Here is a 26,559-nt window from a genome sequence, read left to right as displayed (position 1 = left end):
GATAACAATCATTTTAAGCCATCTTTGAAAGCAGAAATTTTTTTATCTTTTTATCTTCTACGATATAGTGAAGCAAATAACATGTCTACTGTTACATAAATCATTATGCATAGCAAGATTTACTAATCATCTGATTTTACCCACAGAAAACATGACAGTATGCAAATGAAAAAAATTCCGTAGAGCCGAACTTAATAAACATACAACTTTACCCTAAGGAGGTTATGCCTGTAAGCAAACTCCTAACCAGATGTTGCTAGATTTTGTGTACGAAACTGCCTTTAGGAAACCATAAATGAGGAAAGGCAACATCATCTCCTTCAAGCTGAGACTGACTACCCCTTAAGCTACACTTTTCTGCAGGGTAACATGTATTTTTGTATCTGAAAAGTTCAACGTGTCACTCTTTTAAACGTTAAAAAGATTGAAGGTTTAAAAATGCCAATTTTTAATGTGTAACTTCGGTAAGCAACCCTTTTCCAGTCTACTTTACTTACTTACTTAATCAATCATGAATTTCCCAGATCATGTCTGACTTCTAACTTCATGTCTCCTAAGTACTCACATGGTCCTTGCCTCATTACTACCATTGTTCCACACTGCCAATTTTACTTAAGTTAAAATCTAGTTTCTAAGCCCCTTTCCACTCAAAGAAGGTGCCTGGATGGGTAAGGGGGCATCAATCCTAGCAAAGAATGAAGGAGGGTACTTACATTTGAAGGAAGGGTGTGCAGTAAAACAGCATGGATAGCACAAACATGTTTCAGTACATGTTTCCTGGGGATCCACAGGCATGCCATTTCCACACATGCTGTAACTGCTTGCAAGTCCCACTTTCCTTTGTCCATACATAGAGGGCTGTGCTGTAGTGCATAACCTTTCATTCTCCTCTAAGACAAAACAGCTATTGTTTGGACACTGTATCCACTCCACCATCCCTCACCAACTGTCGAATAAACAGGCTGCTATAGAGCAAGGGTTGTCAGTGTTGCGGTTGGTTGATAAACCTTTATACAGTGAGGACAGGTGTTTCATCTACTTTATGAACTATGTTTATAACAACTGCAGTAATGCTTTTGGCACATTTTGATTTACAGACTGAAATGAACGTACCTCGAAGTTTTCCTAAGATTCCTGCAGAGGAAGAATCCAGTTTGCTGTCAATATCTTAAAAAAAACAGAATATTAAAATGATTTTCATATCAGTATCAGTTATAGAAACAATATGAAAACATGCTCCCAAAGCAAACATGCATGTGGTAACACAAAAGAAGTTCACTACGCATTAAAACATAATACATCTTTCTGGCAGCTTCGACTACATGAAAATAATAGCAATTTATCAAATAAAACCAAACAGCAACAGCAACCAGGAACAGGATCGGTTCTCCACTCAGAGCTGCAACACACAGCACTGTCGAAATGTAGCAAAAAGCAAAATGAACCAAACCACGGCAATAAGAAGGCATATAATCCAACACATAAATGTTTAATGTTAGCACTTTCACAGTTCACAATGACTGCTTCATCAGACAAATTCACATAGTTACACCCTTCATTTTAAAATAATATCAACCAATAAAAATTCTCTTTCAATTGATGAATGAAATTCATTAAAAGGCATATAGCACCTTAAACAACTATGAAAAACTGTAAAGAAAATCATATAAAATACATTATACATTCCAAAACAGTGTCATATGGAAACAGTTGAATACATAAATAACCTCATTAATTCAACATATAAACAGACAAGTACAATACCACAAACATTAAAAAGATGTAAAACAATGCAAATATATTTCATTTAGCTAAAGGTCTATTCTTAAGAACAGGCTTGATACAAATCTTGTTGTTCAAACCTTTACCCTTGTGGGCTTGCATCCTGATAATCCATTTCAGTTCACAATTCTCAACCCTATTACTGACATGGCAATTTATAGTTGAAGGTATGTTCTGATGTACATTAACTACAGAGGTATAAAAAAATCTTTATGCAAGGACTTACTGAAGCCAGGTTGCACCAGATGAGATGACTTCAAAGTACAACTTCCAAAAGTGCAGTTAAGCTGGGCAGTTTTTTTTTTGTTTGTTTTTTGCTCTTGCCCCACATTTCACTATCAAGGCCTCCCATCAGTTTAGTTGCTCCATTAACCCATTTATTCCATCGGGAAAAAAACTATAATCCTTTTGATTATCCTGGGGAAAGAACTAGGCACCAAGAGTACTATTATCATTAGAGGTGGGTCATCCCCTTTTCCTCTGATTTAGTCCTACTGGTGCACCCCTTGCATGCCCTATTACACCTTCTGAGTTTTGGTTTGCAGTGTCCTGTACGTGACTGTCACTTCTACAAATCATGCAAGTTTAAAGATGCCCCACCTCTTTGACATAAATGCCTCTATTGGCTTCCAGTCTCCAATGAGGAGTTCAAACATAGCATGCATTCCTGAACATGATACCCTCCCCTCCAACAATTGGAGAAGTGATCATGCTTAGTCACTTCAATTTTCTCCTGCCTTTATATCAGCTCCTTCTTCCCAAAGACTGCTAATAAATCCCATAAAATCTGGGCTGTAATCTGGGCTCTTCGCCTTTATGCTATGAAGCTAACTTTTAGTTATGTACTTACCATAACTTTAGATGTTTGGGATCCATCTCGCCTACATTCTGTACTGATGGGTTCGGAGCTGATCCTCGGCTCCGACTCGGCACGCTATGCTATAGAACGAAGTCTCTTATTGGCTGAGCTATCCTACATCCCAGGATGCACCACCACTGCTTCCCCAGATCTTGTTTGTCCGCACACATGCACACACACATAGACTGTTGATATAACATTGCCAGATGTTTCAAGATGAAATGGCTGAACTCGAACCATCCGGTCTCTTCTGATCTCCAAGGCAGGGGGAAGGAGGGTGGGTTATTAGGAATAGATGGATCCCAAACATTTAAAGTTATGGTAAGTACATAACTAAAAGATGTTATGTGATCCTATCTCGCCTACATTCTGTACTGATGGGACAGCTTCCCTAGCACCTGATTCCTGGGTGGCTCACTGGAAAACACTCCTGAGAACTGTGGAACCGAAGGAAGCTTGCCCCCGAGATGCCACGTCCAATTTGTAATGAGAAATGAAGGTGTGAGGAGAAGACCATGTAGCCGCAGCACAAATGTCACTAATGACCAGCTTAGAATGAAAGGCTGCCGAAGTAACCATAGCCCTTGTAGAATGAGCTTTCACTGTAGTTGTAAGCTCTTTATTAGAAATGAAGTAAATATGACTGATACAGTCTCTGATCCACTTGGCAATAGTGACTTTTGTGACGGCTTTGCCCAATTTATTGTCCGAAAAGGACACAAACAACTGATCTGTTTTCCGTGTTTGGTGCGTCCTATCTAAATAGAAGCGCAATTGTCTGTGAACATCCAATGTGTGGAAGATGTATTCCACTCTGAGTACTTTGGGAAGAAAACTGGGAGTTCTAATGACTGTTGCAGACAAAAACTAGAACAAACCTTAGGAACAAAGGATGGATTCGGTCTGAGGGATACCCTATCCTTGTGAAAAACCAGGTACGGTGGTTTGACACATAGGGCTTGAAGTTCCGAAACTCTTCTGGCTGATGTAATTGCAACCAGTAAAGCAGTCTTCCAAGAAAGAAATTTCAAATCACAAGTTGCTGCCGGTTCGAAGGGGGAAGAGGTCAAAGCACCTAATACCATATTAAGGTCCCACGGTGGAGCGGGATGAGAAATCGGAGGCCTTAGCAGCCCAGCACCTTTCATGAATGCTTTACATAACTTGTTGCTCATCAAAGGTGGGTCTATGCTCTCATGAAAATTGGAAATAGCTGCCAATTGAACCTTGATGGTAGAGACCGAAGAACCTTGATTGAATAGAGAAGCTAAAAATTTCAGAACCTCTGACACTGGGACAGTTATAGGATCTAATCCTCGGAGTTGAGCCCAAATAGCAAATCTCTTCCATTTGCTGTTATACATTTTCTTAGTAGAAGTCTTGTGGGCCGAGGACAAGATATGTATGACTTCCGGGTCCAAAGCGTGGTTTCTGACTATGGTCGGAAGAGGAGGAGCCAAACTGTTAATCTCAACGAGTGGAGGGACTGATGATGCTGTCCCGACTGATGGATCAAGAGGTCTGGAACCTGGTCCAAGAACCATGGACCGTCCAATGCATATTTCCAAAGAAAGGGAAACCAGATTTGACGAGGCCAGTATGGGGCAACTAGAATCATCTTGCTCTCCAAGCGAATCGCCTTCTGGATCACCTTGGGAAGAAGGGGAACCGGTGGGAAGGCGTACAGCAGGCTGATGGGCCAAGCTTGGACTAGGGCATCCTTGGAAATCTCCCCCGGAACTGGGGTGAGAGAGAAGAACTGTTGACATTTCGTATTGAGGGGGGTTGCGAATAGGTCGCAACAAGGAGTTCCCCATCTTCTGAAAATCTGAGTTGCCACTCTGTCGTTTAGAGACCACTCGTGAGGGGAGAGAACAGTTCTGCTCAGTCTGTCGGCTATCACATTGGATCTCCCTGGAATGTGTGTTGCTACCAGAGAACGTTTGGTTGCAATCGCCCAATCCCATACCTTCATGGCATCTCTGCAAAGGGGGTAGGATCTGGTCCCTCCCTGCTTGTTCAGGTACCAGACTACTGACATGTTGTCGGACTGAATGGCAATCATGCCATGGGGGAGGTAACTGTGTAGTGCTTGTAGTGATAGAAGCACCGCCCTCATTTCCAGTATGTTGATGTGGAGGAGACTCTCATCTGAGTGCCACTTGCCTTGGACTGACCTGCCCGGGTAATGTCCCCCCAACCCGTCTGGGAGGCGTCCGTAGTCAATGTGGCCACTGGAGGAGGTGGAACAAAGGGTCGCCCCTGATCCAGATTGGAGGAAAGAAGCCACCAATGAAGGTCCTGTTTGCACGTCTCTGTGATCAGAATGAGGTGACTGAGAGGGAGATCCTGATAAGACCACTGGACTGACAGGAGCCACTGGAGAATCCTCATATGTAACCTTGCCAAGGGGACTAGGAGAACGGTGGCCGACATGGAACCTAATAGTTGTAGGACCATCCTGGCTGGGGCTCGGCATTTGAGGACTGTAGTGTTTCTATCCTTTCTGTAGGAAGATAGACCCGCATTTGCTTTGAGTCTATCTCTACTCCGATAAACCGTATGCGCTGAGATGGCAGCAACACAGACTTTGCCCAATTGAAGGTGATTCCTAGGGAGTTGCCTAGAGATATAGTGGCTGCTAGGTTTTGTAAGAGTAGACGCCTGGAGGTGGCAGTTAGGAGCCAGTCGTCTAGGTATGGAAACACCTGGAATCCTAGACTTCTCAGGTGAGCAGTCACCACCGCCAAACATTTGGTGAACACCCTGGGGGCTGTGGTGAGACCAAAGGGCAGTGCACAGAACTGGAAATGACTGTCTCCCAGGCTGAAGCACAAGTGTCTCCTGGACGCCTGATCTATCAGGATGTGATAATAGGCGTCCTTGAGATCTATGGAGCACATCCAAACACCCTTCTCCAGCAGCGGGAGAATGGATTGTAAGGTGACCATCCGGAACTTGGACTTCTTGACAGATTGGTTTAGTTTGCTGAGATCCAAAATGGGCCTCAAGTCCCCGGTCTTTTTTGGCACCAAAAAGAATCTTGAGTAAGTCCCTAATCTGGTCTGGCCTTCGGGGACTGGTTGGATGACTCCTTTTTGAAGCAGCTTTGCGATTTCGATGGCTGCGAGATCCCGTTGACTGGGTGGTGGGGCCGGGATTTTCCGGGATGGTGGGGGGGGTTGAGAAAAGGGGATGGTGTAACCTCCGGCGATGATTCGGAGCACCCATCGGTCCTGAGTGATACTCTCCCAGGCCTTCAGGTGCTTCGAAAAACAACCCCCGACTGGCTCTGGAGCTGCACAGTCGGGCAATCCTTCAGGGATGCTGGAAGGTTGAAGAGCCACGAAAGGACTCGCGGTCTCCAGTGTTGTGGGGGCCTCCGCCGCCTCTGGGACGGCGTCTTCCTGAAAAATTTCCCCCTCCTCTGCCTATAGAAGGGGAATCGCCCTGCTGTGAGGAATAAGTCTTTTGAGATTTGCGGAACCACATTTTCACTCCTCTTCTAGCCTTGGGATAAGGCCTGAAGGGAGTGGAAAACCGTGCCCCTACGGCAGTCAAGGTCTTACCCTCTTGTTCACAGCGGGTCAAGGTGTCCTTTACCTTGGGTCCAAACAGAGAGGACCCATTGAAGGGAGCGTCGGCAAAGGAAGACTTGAAGGCTTCCGCAAAGTGACACAGGCGGAGCCAGGCTTGTCTCTGTAGAGCAACACCTGTTCCTGCCGCTCTACGCGCCCCTCGGCTGCATACGAAATGAGCCTCATGGACGAGTTCGATAATGATGATAAGGTAGCCAGCTGAGAGCTAACCGTCTGGGCCAACTGCTCAGGTAGGTTACTAGAGAGGGTATCTGAAAGTTCCTTGACCAGATCCCTCTGAAGTCTGGTGAAGTGCGTCAGATAATTCAGAGACCTTAAAGTAAAGGCTGCTAAATTAAGGGTGCGCTTCCCATACCGATCCATGCTCCTAGACTCTTTATTAGGAGGATGGACGGACGTAGACGCCTCTGCCACATCTTGTTGGGTAGCAGATGCCACCACCAGGGCATCTACAGCCACACCTTTGGAGAGAAATTCCTTTTCAGGGGGCTGAAAGAAATTTATTGGGGCGAGCTGGCACCGGTTCCACAGAATCCGGGTGCTCCCACGCCCTTCGAGAGATCAAATCTAGAAGCTCATCGAAGGGCGGAGACACCCAGGAGGCGGAAGGCTGAGCCCGGAAGGCCTTGAGGAATACCGACTCCTCAGCAGAAGGGGGTTTGGACTGCCAGCCGCCTCGCTTCAGGATTTCTAAGATGTCCGCAAAGGAGACATCATCCGAGGACGACTTGGGGGACCCCTCCGCATCATCGAGGTCAGTGTCCGAGGTGAGAGACTCGTCAGGGGAGTCGACGTGCTTCCTCTTGCACTGTCTCTTCCTGGGAGGTTCCTCCGAAGACGCCTCGGAAGGACCTCCAGGAAGGGGGGAACCCCCAATGGGTCTTGAGACAGGGGGACAACAATGGAACCAGTCTCCGTGCCAAGGAAAGGTGCCAGAGAGACAGTGGAGGTAGCCAAAGAAGATTTGGCCAGAGCACTCCTCATGGCCCTGAAGGCCGGACCCCCAGGGCCACAACAGTAGACGGCACTCCCGCAGCCGACGCACCGAGAGGGAGGCTTGGAACCGAAAACATCGGTCCCGAAGCGTCACCCCCGGGGCCGACCGAGGAGGTCCGAGTACCGAACTCCGATCCGAAGGTTGGGGTTGGAGTAAGGGTCGGAGCCGACCCGAAACCCTCCATCGGCTCCACCAGCACCGGCTCCAACGGTGCCGAGGCTGTTGGAGGAGGAACTAAAATAACAGGGTGGGCAATCGGCTCCAGAGCCGAATGGGCTGGAGCCGAAAACCAACTTTTGAAAGACAGGAGACTGAAACAGCCTTTGAAGTACCCTGTCGATGTCCGAATCTGACATCCTCGAAGACCGAGAAGAGATCGAACGAGTTCGAGTCGACTTCTCCACCGGTTCAAGGACTGGGGACCGCTCTGAATCGCCTTGATAAATATCGGTGCCGAGGGAGACTCCACAACCAATGCAATTTCCCTCGGGCCGAAGGGAAGAGTCTGAGCGGTGACTCTCATCGGCTCCAAGGCAGAGGAGCCGATGAAGGTGACCCGCCTCCCAGCCGTCGGCTCTGAAGCCATAGGAGTCGAGGCTGGAGGCATCGAGGCAGACCGTTCCGCCCTCGGCTCCGAAGTCCGTGGAGCCAATGGAGAAGCCTGCCGGGATTTCTTTGTGGCCGGTTCCGACGGGCTGGTCAGAGCCGACGATTTCTTTTTCTTCGAAGGTGAAGAGGAAGAAGATAAAGCCTCCTCAAAAGAAGGTGTAATAAGCCCTTTTAAAATTAATTTGTTTTTCCTCTCTTGGAGGACATGGGAGGAAAAGGCGTGACACACGCTGCATGACTCCTGAAGATGTTTAGGGCCTAAACAATACACACACAACGAGTGATCGTCCGTTATGGACATTTTGTAGCTGCATTTAGAGCATTTCTTGAACCCAGATGGTCTGTGCTCTTTCGACATACTGACAGCCAAACACTACCACAAAAGAGAAACTTTTTCCAAAAAAAATCTTGTGAAGAAAATAAGTAAATAAGGACAAGACCCCTCTAACAGAAACGGGATACTTGACCAACTAACACTACAACAAGACTCACACTAAATTCACTCACGCGCGAGGCCAAGGCCCCTCTAACTTAAACGGGATCTTTCCCTCAATACAAAGACAAATTCACCACAAAAAAACTCTAATAATCAGTCACACAACAACGATAGCTGTTAAAACAGCTTTTGGGTAGATTAATCAAAAATTTCTGACAGAAATTTTAGAAGAAATAACAACTTAGCTCAGCCAAGTCCGAGACCACGTCTTTGCTGTAAAGTGGCAAACGAGATCTGGGGAAGCAGTGGTGGTGCATCCTGGGATGTAGGATAGCTCAGCCAATAAGAGACTTCGTTCTATAGCATAGTCGGAGCCGAGGATCAGTACAGAATGTAGGCGAGATAGGATCACATAACATCGTCACATATACCAAGCACCTGCTGTAAGAGTAGATCTTTGGAACATCATGTGAGGCAGTATTAACTTCCAAGCATCTGACTTACTTTACCCGGAACAAGGTCACTTATGCATTTTTCATAAAAAATGGAGGGGAAATAAAAAAAGTTACAGGCTAGGATCCCAAATGGTAAGGGGGATAAAATATTGATGAATAACTGAAAGCAAATGGTGTTATTTAAGGGATATGTATCAGGAGAAAAAGCAGGTAACAAGTGGAGTGTCACCCCCTGTTTTTAATGCATGAAGTAGTCCTATTTATCACACTTAACTCAGTGTGGTTGGTGATTGTGGCTGAAAGGCAACTCTCCAAGGAGATCTACTGCAGCCTGTAGGGGTGGTAGATAGATGACAATTAAGACTTAATACAATAAAACTGTGCAAGGTTATATAGTTTTGCTGTAACTGAGGGATCCAAATAAAAAATATGCCCTAAGAGGTGTGCCTCTAGGGTGGGGGGCAGGGTTGGGGTGGGGGTGGGGGGGTCACAGTAAGAAAAATACAGTAAAGTTGTTTTAGGTACTCCTCATAACAGCTGCTCAGGGATAGGCCACTGTATCAGTAAGTCATGAAATGTGGATTTACTGACCACTGAAGCTGCATTGGTCTGGTAATTTTTTCTATACATGCCCTCCCTAGTCCTTTGTGGCATTAGGCTCCTATATAAACAGTGAAGGGAGTGATCTACTCCAGTTCTTCTAAGCAAGAAATCACAACAAGGAAGTGTTTGTGGTAGATAAAGTATCCTAAAGTATAAAACTATATTTAATGTAACAAGAAACTGTGAGACATAGCAGAGCTTTATTCAGTGACAGTATAATACCTGTTCTAAGAAAATAACTAACAGATGGGAGGTGGTTTACTGCTATAGTAACCACTCTTCAAACATATGAAAGTTACTTGTTTGCAAAATAGAACTGAGTTGGAAATTTCATCTTCTTCACCTCCAGGACTAAGTCCATCAGGACTTAATCCAGCACTTAAGACTTGATCACAATGATGAGCATCTAAAGATTCATCTGCAGATATTTTTAGCTACTTGTTAAACTAATTCACTCTATAAAATGGTTCCAGGTTACCATTTACTGACGTGTCTGCTGCTGCAAATTTTACTGGTTTACAGTCAAGTTTGATTCTAGACTACATTTCAGGCCAGTCTGTTTCAACTTTTCTTCTTACTTCAGAAAATTGTTAGTACAGTTTGGTTCATCTCCCCTCTCTTCTCATTTTGGTGCCTTCATTTTTTCCTAAGGCAGTTTTTTGTGCTGTGAAGAAAAGGCAATATTCACAGACCTATCAATAAGTGTAAATGTGGGGCATAAGCCCCCCCCACACGACAGATACACTGCGGAGGTTTATTATCTGAAAAATGCCACAAAATCCGCCACTATGGAGAATATCTCACATACCTTTACCATCTTACTTTGGGGAAGGTCACTGTAGCAATAAATCACAACACTGAGATAGAATTTCAAACAGTAATATTTAACTCCTGGCCTGGGAAGGCAGTTACAGGAGCCTGGATCACCTGTAACACAGCTGTGACAAAACTTACCCTACTAACAGACCGATCTTCTAGCTTGGTATGTTTACTGAAATCGTGGACAGTCCAAATTATGACCTACAGCAGGTTGAACATGTAGCTACAGTTATTGTACAATGAACCCAAATAGGATACCAAAGTGTTACTTTATACGTACACTAACACAAGACAATACAATATGCCATCTGCAGTGTTTATGTTGTGACAGGCAAGGCTTTTTTTCCTTCAAAAAACACAGAAAATGGCAGAAAACAATGCAGCAATACAACTGGCAACAGTTCCAAGCAGTTTACTGAAAAAACTTTAGTGCCAATACAGCCTTCAAGAAGTACCTAATATTCAAATGCATCCCCCTTACATATACACATCAATAAAACAATAAATCAATAAAACCTTAATTAAATCAAATACTTCCAATTAATCTCACAGTTCAACCCATGAGGTACAAGAACATTATATGTAAGTATAAAAACAGATTTTTTAAACAAAAGTTTGTCTTTTAACCTAACAGCATCACCCAATTTGACAAATGCTTTTTCCAAAATAGTTTCTTGTAATTATATAAAGTCACTATTGTGACATTCCATAAAATGAACAGCCACAGAACACTCTACTTTTTGTTTTTTTTATGTCCTTAACATGTTCCTGTAACCAGTTTCTAAACATTCTTTTACTTTCTCTAATATATACCAGGTTACAAAGCATGTAGAATTAGGGAACACTTGCGGTTGTAAGTTAGGCCTGTTACCCCAAATATAAGGTTAGCAAGCACCTAGATGCTGTATTAACTAAAAAACATGAGATAAACTTGAACGGAATCCAAATCTGCTAGCCCTATAAACTCATGTTGGTATCAGAATTCTTGACTAACAGGTATAAACCCAACGAAAAAACTTGTATGTTTTTTTCTAAGAAACAATGACAACATGGATATCAAAGGGCATATATATAATCCCCTCAATTTCACAAGAAACCAACCTCACAGAATCAAACCTTATATTATTTATTTAATCAAAACCTGATACCATAAATTGGCACACATTACAATTCCTACAAGGAAATGTACCTGTAAATTTAAGAGCAGAAACCAAATTCTCTTCAGGTAACATAAAATAAGCCCTAACTAACCTATTGTTTATGCTCTGTCCTCGTCTGTATGAATAGTTTATCATCATTCATAAGAAACTTCCAATAATATTTAACCTGCTGCCATATTTTCTCACTCAAAATGTTATAAGTCATTATAAAATAAATCTTTTCCTGTTCACAGGCAATATTTCTTTTCCATTTATATGTATTCTTATATCTATGCATATATTCCCCTTCACTAATCTTATTTAAAGCACCATGAATAGTATCTATACCATACCCTCTATTCAAAAACATAACAGATGTTTGAAAACTCTGTTCTATGTAACCTCAACAATTCTCCAGAAGGTGTTATTAAATGGGGGGGGGGGGGGGTGACAGCTAGTTCCATATAAATACTGTCCTCCATCAGTACATTTTCTATGCACCGAAGTTCGGATGGATCCATTGTCTAGTCCTATTAGATGTAAATCTAGAACATTAATTTTATTCCCATATTGTAATCCATCAAAAGGTAAATAAATATTATTATGTAAATCTTTCACAAAGCTTTCTATCTCATCAAAACCATCTTTGCAAATGAAAATTAAATCATCTATCTATAATAACATAGAACACAGTTCTTTACAAAATTATGTTTATAGATGTAATCCATTTCAAACATGACTAAATAGGTTTGCATACATGGGGGCAAAAGGTGCCCCCATGGCTGTACCTTGTAACTGATGGTAAATCCTATTGTTAAAACTAAAATAATTATTTAACAAACAAAACTGTAGCAATTCTATAATATAACAGAACACTGGACTGTCTCCTAAAAAGCAATATAGTGCTTTTATACCATCAGCATATCTAATATTTGTGTATAAGCTATTGATATCAAGAGTAATAAAATATATCCTAGAATTCCACTGAATTGCTGAAATTTTTGCCAAAAAGTCAAAAGAATCCTTAATATATGATGTCAATTTTTACACAAATGGTAATAAGAAGTTATGTAATACTACACCGATATTATGTAAAAAATACTTTGTAGCTGATACAACTGGTCTACCAGGAGGGTTGTACATATCCTTATGTAATTCGGTAAATGCTAAAAAGTTGCCATGGTATAACCCTCCATGTTAAATTTCTTATTTATACCTTCCTTAGTAAAGTATCCTAACCTAAAACCTTTCTCCAGCAAGTTTAGAAATTATTTCATAGCTTCTTTATAACGATTAACAACAGTTATTTCATAAACTGTACTTTCATCCCAGTGTTTATAACACATTTGCATATATTGTGTGTAGTGTAATACCACAATTTTATTCCCTTTGTCTGCAGACTTTATAACTAAATCCTTTCTCCCAGACAAGTTTTTTAAGGCAGCCCATTCGTTCTTAGTTAAATTATAACAAATTTAAGTTTTATTACTATTAAATTCCTTATGTACTGGTTCAATAGCACAATGTAACATTGCTGAAAATTGTTTCATACAATCAGTGTAAGGAGGAATAAATTCTTTTACAAGAAATATTAGTTGTATTTAATAAGAAATATAAATTCAAACCATCTTCTTCATCAAAATGATCACATTTACTCATTTATTATTTATTTAACATCTGATTACCAGGAAAGTCCGACTTGGAATGAAGCCAATTTTCAGCTGAGATCTAGTGAGAAATGATCCAGATGCATGTCTTTGAGACGTGGGAGGAAACAAGAGCACCTGGAGGAAATCCACATGAACACAGGGAGGACATGCAGACTCTGCACAGAAGGTACCCCAGCTGAGAATCGAACTGGAAAACCTCTTGCTGTGAGGCAACAATGCTACCGCTGCCCTACTGTGCCATCTACATACACATACATCAGATTCACATGAATAAAAAGTTTCTTCACTAAAAACTTCACATCACCAATATGATGCACAATCTTATCTTTAAAATAACATTTTAAATGCAATTTATGAATAAACTGAAAAAGTTCTTGTTTTAACAAATGTTGACAAGGAAGAACGGCAGGAATACATTTCAGAGCTAAGTTTAAAACATTAATCTGTTCATTTGATAGCAAACATCCTGACAAATTAACTATTAGCGACTCATAACTATAACAAGAGTTACTGCCATCTACCTTTTTTATGTGCTGGTTTAAAATGTCCTTCACTTGTAGATGTAATAGTTGAAGTCCCACTTTTGCAGTTATTATTTGTTTCATCTCCATAGTTTCAGAAATGCTGCTGATCCTGTTCTGGTTCCTGAGCATGTGGAAGTGGTGGAAAAGACCTGATGTTATAGTCCGAGTCAGTTGTATAACCCATGTCTTCCGAGGAAGCAAATGAGACAGATTGCTGCCTTTTATAACCTCTCTTCTGACGTATTGTACTTCCTGGTTTACAGGCTTTCCTATTGGACTTCCATAGGAAAACCCTCCTACCACTATAATCATGTACATCCCTCTTCAACTTATCAATTTTTTGTTCTATTAATTTCGTTTCCAACCTCTTAAGCTTTTCATTTATGTTATTTAATACCCCATCCATACGATGTGAGCCAATTTTTGAAACCAAATCAGTGTGCATTGGTAATGATCACATCCTTCACTCTTTTTTGCTTTATTTGATCTCTTTTGACAAGAATTGAGACCCATTTCATTGCACTCCTGTGGACAGCAGCTAACCAACGATTCATGAAAATTTTATCCCCTGCATCATTGAAATCAAAGGGGGTAGAGGGACTAATAAAAGCTCGAAGTCCCAGTGGAGAAACATCTAATTCCACATAACACAGCAAGCCCAAAACATTAAAGTGACACTTGGTTTCTTTAATAAGTAGTTCCTCAAAACGATCAATTATCGCTTGTGTTTCACAGGGAAAGGAACCAGTACTTACATAACCAACTGTAGACAACGGACTGTTTATTCTCTGATGTCACTCATTCATAAATTTACTTATAGAACCATTAGAATTGTCGCCACCATTTAAAGTCCATTGATTTTCAACACTAGTAATACTGGCATTCATGCATCCTTGAGCATTATGAATGATGTAATTCTCCATAGTTCTTTGTGAGGATGAAGAGCCCGAACAGGAGGTAGAAAGTGAGCTATCTTCACGAAAGATACAGGGAATATTGTCAGATGGATCTGTAGCCATAGCAAAAAATCCAGGAAACTACAAAAACACTGAAGAGGGCAGAAAACAGTGCACCAATACAACTGGCAACAGTTCCAAGCAGTTTATTGAATAAACTTTAGCGCCTTAGCCAATACAGCCTTCAAGAAGTAACTAACATTCAAATGCATTCCCCTTATACATACACATCAATAAAACAATAAATCAATAAAATCTTAATTAAATCAAATACTTCCAATTAATCTCACAGTTCAACCCATGAGGTACAAGGGTATTATATTTAAGTATAAAGATAGATTCTTTAAACAAAAGGTTGTCTTTTAACCTAGCAGCATCACCCAATTTGACAAATACTTTTTCCAAAACAGTTTTTTGTAATAATGTAAAGTCACTATTGTGACATTCCATAAAATGAACAGCAACAGTACTCTCTATTTTCTGTTTTTTTATGTCCCTAACATGTTCCTGTAATGGGTTCTAGACATTCTTCTACTTTCTCCAATATATACCAGGTTACAGGGACATCGAAGGACATATATAATCCCTTCAGTTTCACAAAAACACAACCCCACAGAATCAAACCTTACATAATTTATCTTCTCAAATCCTGATACTATAAATTGGCACACATTACAATTCCTACAAGGAACTGTACCTGGAAGTTTAAGAGCAGAAACCAAATTCTCTTCAGATAACATAAAATAGGCCTTAACTAACCTATCATTTATGCTCTGTCCTCGTCTATATGAATAGTTTATCATCATTCATAAGAAACTTCCAGTAATATTTAACCCACTTCCATATTTTCTCACTCAAAATGTTACAAGTTATTATAAATAAATCTTTTCCTGTCCACATGCAATATTTCTATTCACTGTATATGTATTCTTATAACTATGCATATATTCCCCTTCACTAATCTTATTTAAAGCACCATGAATAGTATATATATATATATATATCATTCCCTCTATTCAAAAAAGTACAGTTTTGTACCTACCATAAATGTAGATGTTCGAAGATCCACATTGCTGCAGTCCTTACATATGGGGTAGTCGAATACCAAAGTATTAGGCTGGCGTCGGTCACAGATCTGACATCAGAGCATCAGGGTATTAAAGCGCATGACCGACGTCATATCCTCAGTCTTTTCTTGCCCCAGATGTCAGAAGGCCCTAAAAAGAAAGGCCACAGCCAAAATAGAATACTTCCCAAAGGCATGTACAAATAACAGCTACCACCCAAACCATACAACCATACCAAACTACAGAGGGAAGGAGGGAGGGACTGCAGCAATGTGGATCTTCGAACATCTACATTTATGGTAGGTACAAAACTGTACTATGTTCTTCATCCCACATTGCTGCAGTCCTTACATATGGGTAGAATCCCAAAGCAGAGGTAAAGGGAGGCTGGCAAAATCATAAAGCATTGGGAGCTGCCAAAATGCCCTGTAAGATTGCAGTGGCAAATCCAGCCCTAGATTTGGAATAAAGAGGAAGGTGGTAATGTTTAGAAAAAGTATGCACTGAACTCCAAGTAGCTGCTTCCAAAATATCTTTAGTAGCTACTCCTTAAAAAGCTGTAGAAGTGGCAGTAGCTCTAGTGGAGTGAGGTCTGATTCCAGCCGGAATCTCCTTACCATGATGAGAATAACAAAAAGCAATACAAAGGCCAATCCACTTAGAAATAGTTTGTTTTGAAACAGGTTTCCCCTGAAAACCCAAAGCAAAAGAAACAAACAACTGCTGAGACTGTCTGAACCCTTTAGTCCTGCTCAAATAATAAACTGCCTGTGAATATCCAAAGTGTGCAAAATTTTCTCCCCTTTATTTTGGGGATCTGCATAAAAGTAGGCAAATGAATTGATTGGTTCAAGGTCACATTTGAAACCACTTTAGGCATAAAAGTAGGATTAGTACGCAGAGATACCCTATCCTTATGAAAAATTAAGAAGGGTTCAACTGCCATAAGAGCCTGTAATTCAGAAACCCTTCTAGCAGGCGTAATGGCCAACAAAAAGCAGTCTTCCAAGACAAAACTTTAACTCAGCAGTAGCTGCAGGTTCAAAAGGAGGTAAAGTAAGTTTTTCCAACACAAAATTGAGATCCCAGGCAGGAGTAGGAGCTCGGGGTCTTATGTTCTTTGCCCCTCTAAGAAATTGCTTAAACAAAGGATGAGAGAATAATGGAGGGTCACAGTCATAGTGAGCAGAAATGGCTGCAGCATGAACTTTTATAGAGGAGAAAGACAAACCCTTGTCTAATAATTCTGTAAGATATTGAAGAGAAACACTTAAATCAGGCCTGGAAACATCAAAGCCCTTTGCTGTACTCCAAATTAAAAATCTCCTCCATTTATCAGCATAAACTTTCCTTGTACTAGGCCTTCTGGCCTCCAAAATAACATTCAAAACTTGTTGTGGAAGCTGCGACCCTCCAGGGTCTAGAACAGAATATGCCAGGCTGTTAGATGCAGGGACTGTATCCTGCCATTGTGGAAATGATTGCCTTCCTGGGACAAGAGGTGGAATCGAAGGCAAAGGCCATGGAGGCTCCCTAAACTCTTCAGCAGAGGGTACCAGTGCTGTCGAGGCCAATCTGGAGCTATTAGAATCATGGAGGGCTTGTCTTGTCTGACTTTCAAGAGCACCTTGGGGAGGAGAGGCAGAGGCGGAAAGGCATAGAAGATTGCTCCAACTGAATGATAGAGCATCCACTTTCCAAGCTGTGGGATGAAACATTTTTGTGCAAAACTTTGGCAACTGGAAATTTAGTGGAGAAGCGAACAGATCTATGTCTGGAGTTCCCCATATCACTGTCAATTTAAATACAGGAGGATCCAATTTCCACTCGTGGGGATCCACTATCTGTCTGCTCAAAACATCTGCTACGGAGTTCTGTGCTCCTGGTAGAAACATTGCCTGAAGATTGAGGTGTAAACTGAGAGCAGTCTCCCACAAAATCATTGCTTGCCTGCAAAGAGGGGTACGAATGGGTTCCCCTTGTTGATGTACCACATGACAGTTGTGTTGTCTGTTTGAATCAACACTTGCCCTGGGTGAAGTAAATCCTTGAAAGCCATCAATGCAAATTGGACTGCTAACATCTCCTTCAAGTTGATATGCAAATGTTGAAGTCTGGCAGTCTTGAACCCATTTTCCATTGAGGTGTGCTCCCCAAGCCTTGTCCGAGGCATCTGTCGTTAAATCTGACTCGCCTCTGGTCGGGTCACAGAGAGTCCCTTGTTTAGGTGACATTCCTGAGCCCACCACAAAAATTCCTTTTGAATGCAAGGTATTATTTGAATGACAGTGTCCAGATCTTGGCAGTGTTGTGTCCATACATTTTTGAGATACCATTGTAGCTTCCTCATATGCAGTTTGGCATTGGGAAGCACCAGAATACAAGATGCCATGAACCCCAAGGCTTGAAGGACTGTCCTTGCAGTCAGCCTGGACCGTAGAGACAATTGATGGAAGTAAAGAGTAAGGTTCTTTTGCTTGTCCGGGGTCAAAAAGGCCATCTGGGAAGCTGTATTCAGTCTCACACCCAGAAAGCACATTTCCTGAGAGGGTACTAAACTGGACTTTGTTTCATTCACAGAATACCCTAGGCACCTTAACACTGCCATCACATACTGAAGATGATGAAGAAGTTCGTACTTGTCTTGAGCAAGAATCAGGCAATCGTCCAAATAAGGATAAATTTGTATTCCTCTTAACCGTAAGAAGGCTATCACTGGAGCCAGAACCTTTGTGAACACCCTCAGTAGATAAGCCAAAGGGCAATGCAGAGAACTGATAATGTAAAGTCCCAGCCTGCAACTGGGCCTGATAGGAACATGAAGATAAGCCTCTTTGAGATCTAGAGTTACCATCCAGTGATCTTTGCCCAACAGAGGTAGAAGTTGTTGCAACGTCAACATTTTGAATTTTGGAATGTCCAGGTATGTGTTAAGGATAGATAAATTCAAAATCGGCCTCCAAGTGTTTCCTTTCTTTGGTACTAGAAACAGAATAAAATCCTAGGCCCACTTCTGACAGAGGGACCTGCTGTATAGCCCCCATTTGAAGAAGTAAAGAAATCTGCTTGTGAGCCTCTACCCTTTGCTGAGGAGGAACGTCTGGCATGCCTTTGAAAGGAGGCAATGTATGGAAATAAAACTTGTAGCCTCGGTCTATAATGTCCAACACCCATTTGTCCTGGGTGACTAAAAGCCAGTTTTGCTTGAAGAGTGCCAACTTTCCTCCCAGAGGAGCTGCCAGACAGGAAGAATCTGGCAGCTGAAAATGCAGGTCATTGTGCCTGTTTACGAATGGACTGGCCCCTGCCCTCACCTGTAGATTGTGCAGGTGAACTCCAAGTTCTAGGCCTGAAAGTACTCTGAGCTCTGCCCCTACCACGTCTAGATCTACCCCTAGACTGTGATTCAGAAGAAGGATAAGCCCATCCCTTAGTAGGCCCATTCCTGCTAAACTTAGGAGGCTGCACCTGCAAAAAATCTTTAACAGTCTGCATAGACTTAGCCTTGTCTTCCATTTTCTTCAAGACAGACTCCACAGGAGAACCAAACAAAACTTCAGACTGTAAAGGAGCATCCAAAATTCTAGTTTTAACATGCTCTGACAAATTCTGATCCTTAAGCCAGGCATGCCTGCGAATAACTGAACCAGTGGCAGCCACCCTGGAAGAAGCCTGTAAAGCATCGAAACCACACTGCAAAGAATGCTTACCCACCTGTTCAGAAGCATGTACCAAATCCTGTAATTCCTTACACTCTATGCCCTCTGCCAAGGCATCCACTTTAGATTTTAGTTGAGTAAGGAGAAAATTTTGATACTTCAACATATGAAACTGGCAATTCAAAGCCCTCATTGCTATAGTGGAAGAGGTATATACTTTCTTACCCCATCTATCCAGAGCTCTAGCATCTTTATCCATAGGAACTGGGTTCTTTACAACAGAAGCCCTGACACCCTTAGGTCCCTGGCTAATAGTTTCTGGGTCAGCCCTTGGACTCTTATACAGATATTTATGAGCCTCAGGTACTCTGTAATACCTGGCTGGCTTAACTGGCGCAGGAGGCAGAGAGTCTGGATTAAGGGAAGCCTCGGAGAAAACGTCTTGAACAACATCCAAAACAGGAGGTATAGCCAAGGGCCTATGTTGTGGTAAAAAAAAAATTCCCTAAGCCTCTTTCGGGAATCTGAGAAATCCTGACCTTCCCATTTAAAATGCTCCCTCATAGAATGCAGGGTTTCTGAAAAGAAAAATCCTCTGGAGGAGAAGCAGAAGGAGTGGAATCCTCTGTGTCTGAATCAGAATAAGGAGGAAAATCCTGAATGTCTTCAGCCGAAGACTCTGAGTAATCTGAAGCCTGCTCCAAACTTTCCACCTCTGGCTCCACCCTAGGCCTCTTATCAGGAGGGGGCATAGAACCTCTGATCAAAGAAATTAAATCTTCTGCCATTTTAAGCATGTGTTTTTTAGGCACAGAACCTGCAGAACTAGGACTGACACCCGTGGAAGGCAAACCAGGCCTGCCTTTGGAAGGAGCCTTAGAGACAGAAGGAGAAGGCCTAACTACCTTAGGCAAGGAAGGGAGAACAGCAACCTGAGAGACCCCCTCAGCCTGATCTGACTCCTGAGAGGCCACATCTTGCAAAATCAAAGCCTCCCCCTGAGACTCAACTGAAACCTCGGCTGGATCCACAGATTCCACCGTAGTTTCTAAAGAACTGGCGTCCGGAACGGACAACTCATCCTGCCTGGACTTTAAAGATTTTTGTTTGAGCTTCTTCGCGGTAGTGGGCGTCGGAGGATCCGACGGCATATTATAATTACACCGCTTACCGAAGACAAGCCTAGCGCAGTCTAACCTACGTTTAATGGTGCGCTTATTAAACCTTGCACAAAAGCGACACCCGACTACGTCGTGCTCAGGTCCCAAACAAGGAATACAAAGAGAATGGTAATCCCTATGCGGTATCTGTTTCCCACAAGAAATACAATTATTCACTTTTTCTGACATCCGGAATTAACTGAAGCAAGAAAAACAAAATATTCCCCAACGGGTACTTAGCCCAACTTGGTTTCGGTCTGAAACTCAGAATCTGAAAATTTCAGAACGGCACTTGCACACGCTGCTTCTGCATCGGACCATGCGGCAAAAAAGACTGAGGATATGACGTCGGTCATGCGCTTTAATACCCTGACGCTCTGATGTCAGATCTGGCCATGACCGACGTCAGCCTAATACTTTGGTATTCGGGCCGACCGAGGACAGCGGACTACCCCATATGTAAGGACTGCAGCAATGTGGGATGAAGAACATCATAATAGATGTTTGAAAAATCTCTCTATACAAATCCTCATTATTGTTACGAATTCTATGTAACCTCAACAGTTCTCCATAAGGTAGAGATGTTATTAAACAGGGGGATGACATCTAGTCCCATATAAATACTGTCCTCCATCAGTAAAATTTCTATGCACCGAAGTTCGGATGGATCCATTATCTAAAATTAATTTCATTCCCATATTGTAATCCATCAAAAGATAAATGATAAATATTATTATGTAAATTTTACACAAAGTTTTGTACCTCATCAAAACCTTATTGGCAAATGAAAATGATATCATCTATGTATCTATAATAATACTGAACATAGTTCTTTACAAAATGATGTTTATAGATGTAATCCATTTCAAACATGGCCCCCCTCATCTTCCCTCTCTTCTCATTTTGGTGCTTTCATTTTTTCCCAAGGCAGTTTTTTTGTGCTATGAAGAATAGGCAAGAGTCACATACCTATCAATAGGTGTAAATGTGGAGCATACCCCCCCCCACACACACATGACAGATACACTGCAAAGGTTTATTATCTGAAAAATGCCACAAAAATCCGCCACTATGAAGAATACCTCACAAACCTTTACCATCTTACTTTGGGGAAGGTCACTGTAGCAATAAATCACAACACTGTGATAGAATTTCAAACAGTAATATTTAACTCCTGGCCTGGGAAGGCAGTTACAGGAGCCTGGATCACCTGTAACACAGTTGTGACAAAACTTACCCTACTAACAGACCGATCTTCCAGCTTGGTATGTTTACTGAAATTGTGGACAGTAGTCCAAATGTTTTGCTTTTATTATGACCTACAGCAGGCTGAACATGTAGCTACAGTTATTGTACAATGAACCCAAACAGGATACCAAAGTGTTACCTTATACTTCACGAGTCAATGCAATATGCCATCTGCAGTGTTTACATTGTGACAGGCAAGGCTTCTTTTCCCTTCTTGAAGCAGACAAAACTTTTATCATATTTTCTAAAAGAACAAGTCCTTCTGGAATAATATCTCAGTTGACCATGAACATCTACCACTTTTGGCATAAAAGAAGGATTAGTTTATAGTAACATCATTCACTGTTTATGTAGGTTTATATAGCAACGCTTGCAACTCAGCATTCTTTCTTCAAGTGACTGCTACCAAGAAAAGAGATTCCAACAAAAAGTTTCCTAAGTCCTCTGACTGCTTTGGTTCAAATGTAGACAAAGTTAAATTTTCCAAAATAAATTCCAAATTCCAATATAACTGCACCTGTCTTTTTGGAGATCATAAATGCAAAGCATCCTTTAATTTTTTTTTAACAGAAGGATTACCTGTCATCTGAGGGAAATTAATAAATACAGGCCAGTATTACAGAGACATGCACCTTGAATGAGGAGTAGTCTATATGTTAGCTTCAGGAATTGAAAAATAGTTGTTGAACTGGGAAATTAAAAGCATCTAACCCATGCGTTGATATCCATTCTTTAAATCTCCTCTTCTGGCTTTATGACTTTTTCAGTAGTAGACCTTGTATATTTATTTAGGATCATCAGTGAGCGTGAAGAAAATACCTCACTGGTACAAATTAATATCATGCCCCCAAGCTGAAAGATGGAGTGACATCAAGCATTTGAAACAAAATGTTCATATGCTTATCATTTTGATCACTATATCGAGGATATACAGCCGGCCAACTTCCAAAGCTTCAGGGCAACTTTCAGGTGCCCAAACTGCCAGGTAACTTGAGCTGAGCTGAATAAATACAAATTTGGAACCCAATCTTTTCAGAGCATTACTGCCACATAAGAGTGTGCTCCTCTAAGGCTTTTGGAGGATGGACGGTTGGCTTGGTGCTATTCCTTTGCTGGGTGAACAAGTTCTCTTTGGGGAAAACCTTCCATTTTCTCTATAATGCTTACATTTTATCACTTTCCTCTTCAGAAAAGTTATTTTAAAAGCTACAAGTTTTGCGTTTGAACATACTCAGAAGACCGTATTGTACTTTTAAATGGGAACACTGTTTTTTCCTGTTAGTTTAAAAGTTGCGCAATTTAACTGAAAAACATTTTTGTTCTGTGGAGAAATCATTTATTTTTTTACTTTCGGGGGCTGGCATAGTGTTTTAAAGTGCTTTTTACTTTTGAAAAATGTGACTTTTAACGACTTGTTTTTTCCAGCATTTGCTGGTCGTCTTCCATGGGAAAGAGGCACCATCTTCTGCTTGACCATGTAACAAACTACCTGTTCCAGAATCGGTCCTTCTTCCAGCCAAGAAAGAAAAATTTAAGCAAACAGATTTTGCTTCCGCAGCAAGCTAGCGATTTGATTCAGCTGCAGGTGGGTGACTCTGTTGTTGTCAGAGCACTCATCTTTTATCTTGAATCCCTCTGGTTTAGCCCATTAAGCCACAATGAAATGGGGGCTAGCCATGTCCTCTGCAGCTGTTGGGGTCACCTCAGCGGGCAAGGGAGAGATACCCTTGTTGGAGCTGGGAGAAGAAATAGGGAAGGCTTCACTGTTATGTCAGAATGCTAAGCACATCCCTGGGGAATTTGCTGCTGCCATTAGTAACATGGTTGACCCCATTTTTCCTGTAAAAAAGTTGTTTTTCAAAATCTCTTGACTCACTCAGGGTACTATTCAAGAAGTGCTTGTGTCCTAAAGAGGGAAAGGGTTCTGCTCCAGATTGTTTCTAGTGCCAAGAAAAGAAGGCATTTGGAGAACTAATCTAGACCTCTCTCATCTAAACAATTTTTTAAAAGTGCCTTCCTTTTGGATGTTGTCCCTTCAGATTCTATTTCCTCTTGTGCTCCCTCAGGTCTAAATGGTGTGTCTGGATCTCAAGGATGCTCATCACCAAATTCCAAACCATTCCCTTTTCATAAAGTTTTTGCATTTCTCTGCTTCTTCCTGGTATTTTCAGCTCTCTGCTTTGCCTTCTGACCTTTTTACAGCCCCAAATGTGTCCACAAAATGCCTTGTTCCTGTGATTGCTCCTTACTGGCTTCAAAGGATATAAATATTTCCATATTAGATGACCTACTGATTCAGGCGTCCTTTTCAGAGATCTTTTTGTCAAATCTTCAGGTTGCCATTTCCCTTCCTCAGAGTCTGGCCTTTGATACCATTCTCCACTCAGGAATTATTGATAGACTCACTAAACTAAGTATCAGCCCCTATATATCACTAGATGGGTCGCAAATTGACTCACAGATAGAACCCACAGTGTGAAAGTAGCAGACTCCAAGTCAGACTGCCAACCAGTCATGAGCGGAGTCCCACAGGGATCAGTCCTGGATCCTCTCCTGTTTGGCATCTACTTCTCAGAAGTCTAGGCCAACACAGAGGGACTCTGGCTGACCAAGTTCACAAACAACTGTAAGCTGGGGGGGCTACAGGCATCCTACATTCTGTCAGAGCAAAATTGTGTGGAAACTGGATCAGGGATCTTCTAATATTTGATCCATCTTTGGGGAGCCCCTCGAGTAAATCTTTTTGCTTCCTCTCTGAACAACCAGCTGACAAGATTCTTCTCCAGGACTCCATGCAAGAAGCCCTGAAAGGCAGATACCTTTTCTTTTCTTTGGACAGGAATTTTCCTGTAAGCTTTTTCACTCTTTCCTCTAATATCCAGCATACATCTGAAGATTCAGAAGGAATCCCCCAAGATCACTGTGGTGACTACCCTCTGGGCCAGGCATCCTTGGCTCTTCCCTCTTTAGGAAATGGCCAGAGGCAATTTTCACAAGGTTCCTTACAGACTGGATCTACTCACACAAGAACAGGGGTGTTTGATATACCCCAACATCAATCAACTTCAACTGACTGCCTGGATGATAGGGTCTTAATTCCTTTTAGCCACCTATTTACTGAAGATGTAAAGCAGGTACTAATGGAGGCAAGAAAGCCTGTTACTAGAAAATCACATATTAGCAAATGGCAAAGGTTTTCTAGTTGGTGCCAACAACATAATCAGCACCCATTCAGGGCTAACTGTTCTCTGATTTTACAATATTTGTGTGGATTACTATCCTATGGCCTTTCTTATTCCTCTATCAAGGTTAATTTATCGGCTTTTTCAGCATGTCTGCCCTTGGATATTCCTTTTTAACTACATACTCATGGCAAAATGTTTTTGAAAGGGGTTTTGCACAAGACGCTTCCAAGTAAACCCATGACCCCTCCTTGGGATATTCATTTTGTGTTAGAGAAGCTGAGGCTTGCTCCTTTTGAACCAGCTCTGACTTAAACATGGCTGACTTGAGATTCTTAACATGGAAAACAGTTATACTGATTGCTCTAACCTCTGCATGAAGATTATCTGAGCTGCAAGCTCTTGTGGTGAGTCAACCTTATCTCATTTTCCATAAGGACATGGTTTCTTTGAGAACTAATCCTTCTTTTACAATTAAAGTGGTACCTGAGTTTACTTTCAGCCAAACTATCCATTTCCCTGTTTTCTTTCCTGAACCTAAAAATGAGTGAGAAAGGATACTCTGTACCTTAGATGTCCACAGACAACTCGGGTGCTATCTTGACAGAAATAAATCTTTCACATCTTTGGATCAATTATTCATTTCTTGTGAAGGTAAAAGGAAGAGACAATCTGTGTCAAAACAGACTATTTCCAAGTGGTTGTCCAAGGCTATTACCTTTTGTTATACTCCCTATAACAAAACTATTCCAGGCAGGGTCAAGGTTCACTCTGCCAGGGCTTTGGCTTCATCTATGGCTTTTTGGAAAGGACTGGATCTAGAAGTATTCTAGAAGATGCTACATGGTCCACTATATGCACTTTTACAAAGCACTATAAGCTTGAATCCGTCTCCAGATCCAGGTCCAGGTCATCCTTAGCTAGGGCCATTCTCCAGGGGCTTCTGGACTCTTCTTTTTCTTCCTCCCAGAGGTAGTAAGCTATGGTAATATACCCATATGGCTAAGGCTAGTGCAGCAGTGATCAATATGACAAACATAGTACAGTTGTGTGAATAAACTTACCATAAAAGTAGATGTTCAAATGATCACTGCTGCAGCATCCATTACCTCCCTTCATCCCCCCTTGTTTTTTTTTTTTTTTGGTATCAGTAATCTCCTGCAACTTGTCCAAGGAAGGAGAAATTTAATCTTTATTTCATCTTTACTAAACCCAGAAGTGCATTAAGAAATGTAGCTGTCTGTGCTACAATTCAATTTACTTTCTTGCAGTTTGCAGTTATGCCAAGTACTGAAAATCTGCAATTATGGATGTCAAATACTGCTGTAAAAGTTTTTATGTCTAGATCACAACTTGAGATACTCATTCAAATAGGGAATATCTGTTTCTGCCTCAAAAGTACAAACAATAGCACTAAACATTTTGTAAATATTCTCATGGATGTAGACAGACCAAATAAGACAGTAACAAACTGAAAGTGGAATTATGCTACATGAAATTTCACATACTTCCTGTGAGATGGGTGCACTGACATGTGAAGGTATCCTTTTTCCTTTTCTAGTATTATAATACATATTTGTTGGTGATGGGTAATGGTAGTCTTGAAGGTCACCAATCTGAATGTCTTTCTTTGCTCTAACTAGAAATAGCCTGAGGTCTATTGGTGATGCCCTTCTGTTTAAAAGTTGTTTTATCAGCCATAAGGCAACTTCTGTAGGGTCAGAAAACATCTAGTGAAACTGGGAATAAATGATGGCAATCCTGAAAAGTCTATGGAATAATCATTTAAAAGGCC

At 41.5% G+C, this 26,559-nt stretch overlaps 1 protein-coding gene across 1 annotated transcript in view; it reads right to left on the bottom strand.

The window, feature by feature from the left end:
- PAM (peptidylglycine alpha-amidating monooxygenase) overlaps nucleotides 1-26,559 on the bottom strand; it is a 2,584,515-nt gene that overhangs the window by 70,360 nt on the left and 2,487,596 nt on the right. The window contains exon 28 of the mRNA XM_044063879.1: nucleotides 1,114-1,167. Within this exon, the coding sequence (XP_043919814.1) occupies nucleotides 1,114-1,167 (54 nt within the window). The remainder of the gene's footprint in view (nucleotides 1-1,113; nucleotides 1,168-26,559) is intronic.

This window comes from Protopterus annectens, chromosome 2.part2 (genome assembly GCF_019279795.1).
Source record: "Protopterus annectens isolate FY-2018-M chromosome 2.part2, PAN1.0, whole genome shotgun sequence".
Classification (NCBI taxonomy): Eukaryota; Metazoa; Chordata; order Ceratodontiformes; family Protopteridae; genus Protopterus; species Protopterus annectens.
This window is presented reverse-complemented; position numbering and strand designations above follow the sequence as displayed.